At 38.0% G+C, this 10696-nt stretch overlaps 1 protein-coding gene across 1 annotated transcript in view; it reads right to left on the bottom strand.

Moving 5' to 3' along the window:
- LOC121734098 (tyrosine-protein phosphatase non-receptor type 9-like) overlaps positions 1-10696 on the bottom strand; it is a 99840-nt gene that overhangs the window by 20163 nt on the left and 68981 nt on the right. The window contains exon 5 of the mRNA XM_042124515.1: positions 5004-5212. Within this exon, the coding sequence (XP_041980449.1) occupies positions 5004-5212 (209 nt within the window). The remainder of the gene's footprint in view (positions 1-5003; positions 5213-10696) is intronic.

The raw sequence follows: 10696 nt of genomic DNA, 5'->3' as shown, positions 1-10696 counted from the left end.
ATAGATCTAAGAGCTTATTGACATTGGTACAGTAGACAGTAGACGAGCATTTTCCACTGGATTTATTGGATCAGCTCTTTTAAAACCAAAGCTCTGATAAAATCCCAAATATTTCAACTAAAACAGAGGCTTGGTTCAAAATTATTTACAATAGTCGATGCAACGTTGTCCCACAGGTGTACGTCTACTCAGTGCGATCTTAACCTCATCTACAAATTAGAACAATACAACTAGTATTATCTATACTAATATTATAAATGCGAAAGTATCTCTGTCTGTCTGTCTGTCTGTCTGTCTCGCTTTCACGCCAAAACTACTGAACCGATTGTAATAAAATTTTGTACACAGATAGTCTAAAGCCTGAGAAAGGACATATGCTACTTTTTAACTGGAAAAAGAGGTTGTAAGGGGGTGAAAATGCGTAAATTTGGTCAAATTAAGTTAGTTCCAAAAACTCAAAACAGATGGCGCCAAGAGTCCCCTAGATCGCGCTATTGCTTGCTCATGCGTATTTCTATAAGAGGTGGTACCATGTTGAATTAAATTTTTCGATTCTTTCGATTGTTATACACGTTACTAACTAATAACTCACCTACCAACTTAGGTATCAAATTCAAATACAACAGTGCCAAAACTACTGAACCCATTGTAATGAAATTTTGTACACAGATAGTCTAAAGCCTGAGAAAGGACAAAGGCCACTTTTTAACTGGAAAAAGGGGTTGTAAGGGGGTGAAAATGCGTAAATTTGTTCAAATTAAGTTATTTCCAAAAACTGGAACAGATGGCGCCAAGAGTCGCCTAGATCGCGCTATCGCTTGCTCATATGTATTTCTATAAGAGGTGGTACCATGTTAAGTTAATATTTTGATTCTTTCGATTGTTATACATGTTATCAAATAACTCACGTACCAACATAGATATCTCATATCAGAAACAAGTCTACCAATAATAAATACTAAATAGTATATGGGTATTGGGCAAAGCTAAAGTTGTGTAATGCATTATGCAGTAAGTTGTATAACGCTAAATAAGCTTGGTATAAAAAAGTTTAATAAAAAAAAAACATTATGTGCACACTACACGGCTGTTTTGGGTATTTTGATTTAAGGGGTACCAGGGTTTCGAAAAAGCTTTTGACACCAATTTTATTGACACCGCGCGCTATAAACTGAAGTCCACGCGGACGAAGTCGCGGGCAACAGCTAGTTTATTATATATGTTTACATTTTCATCTGTATGTAAAAGAGTTGTTTCCCCAGCGAACTCTATTTTGGAAAAATGTGTCATTCCTAAATAATTTACTTTTTCAGTCAACTGTTTCAATTTTTTAAAATTTTACGTGTGAAGAGAAGAGCACGGGTAATAAAAAACAAATATTCCTCATCAAAAGAGTGACCAAATAATTGGATTCCATACACAAGGGATAATTAAAAATTAACAACGACAAAAAAGGTTGTGTTGTGGCAGAGTATATTTACACTGGCAAGTGGCAACATTCGCAAAAGGTTCCACACATCTGGGTCCATACCCCATACCATAAAATAAATAATATACAGTAGACCTTTACACGAGACATTATCGCGATTTTGGATAACTTTAGACTGTACGCATTTGTAAAACAAGCAAAATCAAAATTGTTTTATTTCTAAATTAGTTTAAAATAAATATTTCCAGAATGTCTGCGTTGAGCGCATTTGAACGTACCCTAGAGTAGATATACTGACTTGATGGTTGATCAAGGCAGTATCAGCAAATAAAGCAGTAAATCTTTTCTCTATGTTAAACAAGTTTAATTTCAAAGACACGGTTGATTTACTCTACTGATTCATACTGTGTCCATACCGGGAAAAGGGTCTATAAAAAGTTGGATATGTTTTGTCATTGTGCGATATGTTTTTGCGTACCCTCCATTGTTATCGCCTCAAAGGCTATTAGCGGATTGCTTTATGTGGGACATTTTTTGCGATTTACTCACATACGGGACGAACAGACATAATATTAACTTCATTATGTATTGTGATGGAATCGTTCAAGACATTTATAACATTTTATTTAAGAAATTAAATTAAATAATTATAGCCGTCTACGATGCTTGGACACACACACATACACACGCACCCAGACAGACACGAGAAACTTCACATAACACCCCTCTTTCTGGTCGCAGGTTAAAAATGGAAAAAATGACTATTCCTAGCACAATTTTTCTATAGTCTAGCTTCTATTTTCATATTCAGACTAGCTGCTCTTTTGCTCTGAAGATGCGAAACAACTGACTTTTAATGTCCTCGTTATCCTTTGCTTTGGCATAGCGTCCCGGCCGCGATTGCCTCATCCTAGTTACATAAATTTGCTTTTAGTTCGCCAACTGTGAACATCAATCCGGGAGCAGCGCTCGTCATAGACCTTTTTCCTTTTTATTGAAATCATTATAAACAGCGTGCTGTGCCATTTCAACTTTTATAAGCAAAACTACCATACTTTTATAGCAACTTGTAGACTTTTATGAAAATAGCCTAGCAATGCATTAATCAGCTCAGAAGAAGTGCCAATCAATACTGCGGGGCAAAAATTGTCACATTTAGCAATTCCTCTCAATCAATTCAGCAAATGAATTGTCAAAACTGTCAAACTGACAAATTTGTCAAATTAGTACGAATTACTAAATATGAATGGCAAGCAGATTTGCATTTTGCGATTTTAAAAGAATGAATCATAACATGATTCATAATATGATTCTTCAAAGCGACCATTTTAGCCCCGCTGTTCTTTTACTCTCATAACGCAGTAGGACGACGGAACAGGCGCAGGATTCAATTGTTCGTCATGAAAGATGGCATGCGTTGTAAAAAGCAAAGTCTCCAAATCTTTTAAAAACAGCATTTTAGTTACATTTTGAGGTTAGTGCCAAGTGTGAATTTAATCAAGCAAGCTCTAAACCATTAGACCACCGAGGCGCTGAATATTCCAGTAACCGATCCTAAATACAAATCTAACCAATAATGCTATTGATCCGGGTTCTAGCGCGATCCATTGCATCTTTTATAACCTTCAATTATTCACGACTGCACACACTTCCACACACTATCCAATCTGCCAATAGTAGCTTGCTTTCAATTTAATTCCAGTTCCATTTTTTTTATTCCAGCATTAGTTGAGATTTTAGCATTTGGCAGGTAAAAAAAGGAAAAATACAAGAAATTCGCATCGCTATAATCGTTGCCAAACTTTTGAGTCATTCCTAAAAAAATTCAATGTATGGGCAAAGAGCTCATCTAATAAAGTGGAACTATCCTTGGCTACCGTCCAGGAGCTAGGTCGTTCCTTTTTACGGCTTTCACTTGAGGGGTTAAAATGTCACCGAAATAAAAGGAATATAAAATGAACTCAGTCAACGATAATACGGCGCGATGCTTACAGGAGATATTGTAATAAACGAACGTTTGAAAACATTTTTGCTCGAGTGTTTACATTAAAGAATCATGGCTGGGAGGAGACGTAAGGACCACGTGACATTTATTGGCTGTAAGGGCTGGTGCTCGCTCGCTCGTAAATGCCAGACTCCTCGAGGTGGCATTGACCTTGGTATTGACGTTTAGGGAATTTCAGGCCCATCGCTCGAGAAAAGTGATTTCATTAAATTACTTCGGTTGAACGATAAAAGAATCGCTGGAAATGGAAACTGTTTCTTTTACACTCAGGGGAGCAATTTGATATTATCACTTCGAGAGCAAATTATGAGAACGATTTATAATTTTATTTCTCTACTTAGTGTCAATGATAAAAACTCAGCATATTAATTTGCAGTAATTGTAAACATATTATACATTATCCTATTTAGTGGGTACTAAAAGTTTCCATTATTCAACACTGAATAGTTAATTTGTCACTAAACAAACATAATAACCAAGGAAGTGTGTTTTAAAACGCGCAAGGTTGATGTTAAGTAGGAAGGTCAAATGTGTGTTTTTCTGAAGAGTTCAAGACCGTGACGTGGTAGTGAAAAAAGTCTATTTTTTTTCTGCTGAGATTGCAGCTGCAAGCTGAGCAATAGTAAATGGTTCACAGCCTCTCCCTGTTGGCCCAAGCTGGATTAAAGATGATTTAAAAAGTCATATTAGCGATTACATGTACATTCACGATGTCGATTGATAATGCTATACTTAACTTCTCAATCATGAGCAATTCATAATGGCCATCGTAAAGAGTAATTTTAAGGGCGCTCTGAATTCAAGGATATATTCTGCAGGTGTATCGTTCAATTTCCGGCGCCTAATTGTTGATGTACGCCTTGTTAAGTTTCCCTCTTTCTGGGACCTTTGGTACCCTTACTTAGCAATCAACGGAAGCAGTTGTAAGTAGCACACCGGGCTCATAAAATGGAAGCATATTCCTGTGGTGTCATTTAAGGGACGTTTTTCTGTTACGCAAATAACCAGCCACCCGCATGCGGATGCAACTGCTGCGGCCGGTGTTATCCATAATTTGTGTAAAATGTGGACAGAAGGGGGACGTTCTGTCCACATACGGGCTATCCCCTGCAGTATGGCCACTATAGAAAGGTTTATTCGGTAAAGTAGACAAAGTGATGGGTTAACAAACGAAATCAGTCATTTTGTCCGCAAAAACTGTCAGCGTTTCTATTCTTTCGTATTTCTAATGTGGCCATGCTAAGCCTGGATGGAGAAATAGTTTTATAAATAGAGCACCAATTTGATAGAACTGCTTGTATTTTTCAGTCATAAGTCATAACTCATAAGGCCGGTCATAGACGGACCGCATCTTGCTGTCCAAACCGACTGCAAAATGCGGTCGCCGCACGGCGATCTGCAGCTTTCATACTAAATTCATATCCGCAATACACGGACCGCTCGAGCAGTTCCTGAGCGGTCGGTGCCAACGCGACCGCTCTAGAGTCGGTCCCGACTCCCGACTATAACTTGCGATCCGTCTATGGCCAGTCTAATTCATCAAATAGACTCTCTCTTTCTGTCACTCACCAAGCGGCGTGGTCGGGCTCCAGCTGTCCGCCCAGCTGTCGCGGCAGGCTGGCGCGCGGCACGTGCGCGCTGAGCTGCGGCGCACTCACCGTGTGCACGCGCTCTCGCAGCTTCTCCCTCACGAACAGCCGCAGGATACGGAAAGGCGCCTTGAACCACAGCGGCGCCGTCACTATCAACACCTTCTTCAATTTGGCCGGGTAGCCCCCCTGGAACAACGGAAAGAGTACCGTTAGCATACAACATTGGAATAATATCATATTCTCGTTTTATTTTGAAATATTTTCTTAGCGTTAGGCCCCGTCCATACTGCGAATTGTCACCGCGCGATTTTCATTCTCGCGAATTTATTCACATAATATTCAATGTGTGACGGAATCGCGAGAAAGGGACAGGCCCTTAGTGTACTCACCAGTGGCGAAGAGTCCATATAACCCGATTCCCGTCGGCTTCCCTTTTGGAAAATTGAATCTATGGGCCAAATACATTTTTATCTAATAAATATTTTACATACTTAAAAAACTTTGAATTCACTAAACGACTACAAAATTTTATATGCAATAAATTTTTCTCTCACTTGAAATAGTTTGAATTAATAATTAATCGCCTACAAATTTATATAGTGCAGGCCATCTCCGATAGAAGCCGATAAATTAGCGGGTTATTTCTTCATACAACGATATTTCATAGTAAGCATCTGTCCTTTTCATTCGTGTGAACTGATCGTCATGTTCTGTCTCGTTCTACCACGCGCCAATATACTCGGAAATAAGCCGATACTCGGCGAGTTATTACCGAGAAAGGTTAATTAGCAACGCACAAGTGCGAGCGAGGAAGATGAACTTCATGAAGTAAAATTGTTATGAGTCAAATTGCGGATGAGTGTTTGTAAACAACTTGTTTATTTTGTGTTTAAATGTCGAATATTATTTGTTTTAGCGTTAAGAAGAGTGCAGTGTTGCGAATTTAAATTAATTTGTATTGTGATTTGTTAATTGTGACTCGTACAGCTGAGACTGTTGTCTGACAGATTATTTGCTGTCGAAGGAAACTTCGTTTTCCAAACTTAGTTTTGAATGACCGTATGTGCCGTCACGCATACAACTTAACTCAGAAGGCATTTTTCAAAGGCATCATTATCAAACTTTAAACTCGAACATTGTTGAATATCAGTGCTGAGCGTTTTGGTAAGTAGATTTTTTACTCCGGCTTTCCTTCCGAAAATATTCACCCTTCGCCACTGGTACTCACATTACATGGAAAGATATTGCGTGTCGGGCTGACAAAGTACGTGGGTGTCAAAAAGGCAGGGTCAGGTTTAGAGTATGAAATATTTGTCATTTTCTGGGCGAGATTGGTCAATAATTTAAAAATCCAACCTATCCAATAATAAGGTCGATTCCGGTTCATCATTAATTCGCATGTGTAAACGCTCTGAGCGTCAAATAATTCGCTGAATTCCATGCTAGAACAGTAGATCTTATGATCCAGATCGCATTTCAAGAGCACCTGAATAAGATCCACTAAAAGACACAACACAACACAATAATATGCTAGTTTTAGTTTTTGTAATTGGCGTATCTATGTTCTGTGTAGATGTATAATGTGTGACACGGGAATAATAACGCACGCAACTGTTACGTGCGCGTTGCATAAAGTTCCCACAGCCTGCAACACTGTAATAAACTTTTTCGACTAAATTACTTCGACATAACACGCGACATAGGTAATACAATAAATGTTATTCAATCGCACGCTAGGTTCTAGAATGTGGTCAATTTATTATTTAACACTAGACGTTCCGCGCGGCTTCGCCCGCGTAAATTAGATATTTCACAGACAAAGTAGTCCACAAAAAAAACCTATGATCCGAAATAACAGAAAAATTGCTCTAGTAGTTCGTGAGATAAGCCCTTTCAAATAATTTTCTCCGTTTTTTCCACATTTTCCTCTATTTCTTCGCTCGTATTAGTCAGCGTGATAAAATATAGCCTATAGCCTTCCTCGATAAATGGGCTATCTAAAACTGAAATAATTTTTCAAATCGGTTCCTGAGATTAGCGCGTTCAAACAAACAAACAAACAAACTCTTCCGCTTTATAATATTAGTATAGATTATATAAAATATAGACAAAGCAAAAACTCAATACGACAAATGGCAATATCCACAATAAAGACAACAGACAGTCCATCAAAGACTCGTAACGTTTCCATTTATTTTGCCGTCAGCATATCATAATGCGATCAGCGAGATATATCGTGGAGGAAACATTGTTTCTCTGACTGAGTGACTTACAAACGTATCATCTAACCTACTATTACGTTTAAGGAAAATCGTGTTCCATATACGTCACCGCGAGACCATCTCGGATCGCTGAGTGTTTCCGCGAAATTCTCTCCTCGCTACGTCGAATCTCGGAGAAAGGTCAAGTCACGATACTCGTTATACTCATATATTGGTTACGAGAAGCGCTCGCTGTACGTTGGGGGGTGTAATGAGAAATCTTTTATACTGGAAAGAACTCAAGGATACTCATCAACTCTACAAATGCATTTCGAATATCGATATATGCGTTCTTATGCATATCTGCAAATTGCAAAGGGGATGAGCTAAAACCAAAACAATATCATTGAACGCATCTTCTTAAGGTTCGCCTATACTTAATCTACTGTATATTATATACCAATAATTATATTTGGCAGCTTTGAAGCCACTTAACATGATGCATACTATGTTATGAAAAGTTTTATTTTCAAAACCCCTGAACAAGGGAAGAAACATCGCGACGTCTAAACACAGTAATTTCTATGTTCGATCAAACTTATAGACATTATGTGCGACTACGATACGGAATACTAAGTAGATAATAAATATTAAATAGGCGGCAGTTCCCAATGCTGACTACGACTCTCTAGGGACATTAAACTATATGTCTCTCTGAACTTTCACTAATTGACTTATCACATGAATATTTTATTAGAACATAACTTTTATAAGAAAGTCCCTTGAGGAATAATACTTTTGTCAAATAGACTTTTCCCTTAGACTGAAAGGGAAAAAATACCAGAGAAGTTAGAAGCACTCTAAGCCCTATAATAGTATTACGTTAAGGGCTTATCTGATGACCTTTTAAACTGATCTTGATGACAAAATATTATCACATCTTGATATATTGCTATTCTTTCACCTTTATCTTACTTTATCTATAGCTCTAACAATAGACGATATGCACAGACGGCGAGTTAACAATACGGCTAGTAACATAAGCTAGTATCACTTTCGCAGTGAGTGCGGACTACGGTCGTCAACAAAACCGATTCGATCTTATTCCTATTGGAATAAGGTTGAAAAGTACTTCAGGCGCAGAAGGAAGGAAAGGTGAGAACAATACGCGTTATTTAGCCCCGGGCACGACACGCCATAAGCACATGGAATTACTCACGAGTGCACATTCGCCAGGGAAGTAAGGGAACGTGGCAAAATAGGGTACCTACCTAAGGTTCAGAGAACAAGAACTCCTGTAGATAAATGCTTTAAACAAAACACACATTTGACAACTTGACGCTCCGCTTCGCAGACGCCTGTTCGCGTAGGTTTGGCCTAACCTAAGCTTTGTTCACTGAGTCTTAGGTACTATTTAACCTTGAACTCTACATTTTCGCGTGTGCGAAGAAATCATAGTAAATACAAGAAATTGAAATTGGCTAACAGTAGCCCAAGCATGAATATTTGCCAAAGTATCATCATCGAATGAAAATGATAATAAGCCAATGATAATAGCGCCTCAACAACTTTGATTCGTTCACCATACGGACACTTTTTAAAAGAAATTGCTTACGCTTAGCCCACAGGTATGAATGTATTCAAAAAAACTACCAATAATGGATGAATAAATGGAATTATGGATTCTATTGAAAAGCAACGGAGTAAAAATATTTATATGCAACTTGTAATGCATGATCTGCGTATTTTGGATAGTAACTGAAGCCAAATTTGAGTCGTCAAATGAGAGTTAGATACAGCTCTATATCGTATTATGATATTTCGATGCATCTGAAGCAAACAGAAGCCTATAAGATGATATTATGTTATAGCCATACAGTATGATATCATAAGCGGATGCTGTTGCCGGGTAAATTCAATATGATATAAAAGAAGATATCTATTTTAAGCGGCGAGAATTATTCAAGGTTTTCCCTCATTAATATGCAAGAGCCAAGAGCTGATAACTTAGCTTGTGCGGGTCATTAAAATTTTATTAAGGCCGCATTATGCATAATTGGCACGTACTTTGATACGCCAAAATCTATGGAACCGTTATGTTTCTAATTAGCACTTTCCCTTGCATTACGTCACATACGTGAAATTTGGGGCGCGATGGGTAGCCATGATTGCAGAACGCCTCCATGGTCCAGTGGTTTAAATCCAGGCTCTTAGCTCTTAACTGAGGTCATGGGTTCTTTTTTTTTTTTTTTTATTATAAAATTGGGGCCGTCTATGGACTGTTCGTCATATCCTTTTTTTGTTATTTTATTATTTAGATTTTTCGCACCAAGGATAATTGAAATAATATTATAAATTTTAATTAATTGTGGTCCATCACGCCATGGACACTTTTTTTTTTATTTTTTATTTTATTTTTTTTTTAAATATATATGTGTAGATATATATATATTTAATAGAATAGAGTATAATATGTTATACATATAATAAATAAATATATATATTTATTGTTTTATAAATTGCATAATAATAATATTAATGTTTTGAACGGTGAGGTCCCAGTCGGTGTGGCGGCCAGTAGATCCGACATTTTCCGATTTCCTTAGATTTTATGCTGCTCCACCCTTTGCCTTTAGATGTTGTGACATTGGCTTGGTGGAGAGGGGTCACTCAAGCTGGGTGGAGTTTCTAGGTTGTTAAAAAGATATCGTTCTGTGTCGAATCTACCCGCCATGTGGCTTAGGACTTTATCGTTCCTGTCTTTTATAGCCATTTTTTTTTTGAAAATAAAAAAATGAGGTCATGGGTTCGATTCCCGCGTTGGATTAACGTGTTATGTATTTCCAAGTTTGGTCAAAACAATGCAGGCTGATCACCTGATTGTCTGACAAGTAATATGATCCATGCGTCGGATGGGCATGTAAAAAGTCGGTCCTGCGCCTGATCTCTCACCGGTCGTCACCGGTCTTCCATCCCACTGGGTTATGAGAGTAAAGGAATAGAGTGCTCTGGGTTATGAGTGAGTGTGTAGTACACAACACTTGGGCACTATGAAAATTACTCCTGCGTAACTGGCCTGGTTTCAATGAAACCGGCCACTATCACCGAAATCGGTGTGCGAGTTATTTTATGATTGCAGAGCTGCCTTCGCCATCGATGTCAATCATGGCATGGGCAATTAAGGACGAATGACTCTCTACAGTCTACATATTCGTGATTGCTTGTATTTGTCCATCATAGTAAAATGTGATGATCCCTCATTAGATAATACTAGCACATGGCTTATGGCTAGGCAAGTACTTGGCTTTGGGCAACATAGAGTACCTAGTAGAATTGATTTGATTCTTAAGCTTCTACCTAGTATGACGTGTTATGTAGAGTCACATCGATGTCTATAAATTACAACATAAAGCATAAATTCCTTTAAAGTGACGATTTCCTCCGTATTCGTATTGAAATAACAAAAAAT

Source organism: Aricia agestis, chromosome 15, assembly GCF_905147365.1.
Source record: "Aricia agestis chromosome 15, ilAriAges1.1, whole genome shotgun sequence".
Classification (NCBI taxonomy): Eukaryota; Metazoa; Arthropoda; class Insecta; order Lepidoptera; family Lycaenidae; genus Aricia; species Aricia agestis.
This window is presented reverse-complemented; position numbering and strand designations above follow the sequence as displayed.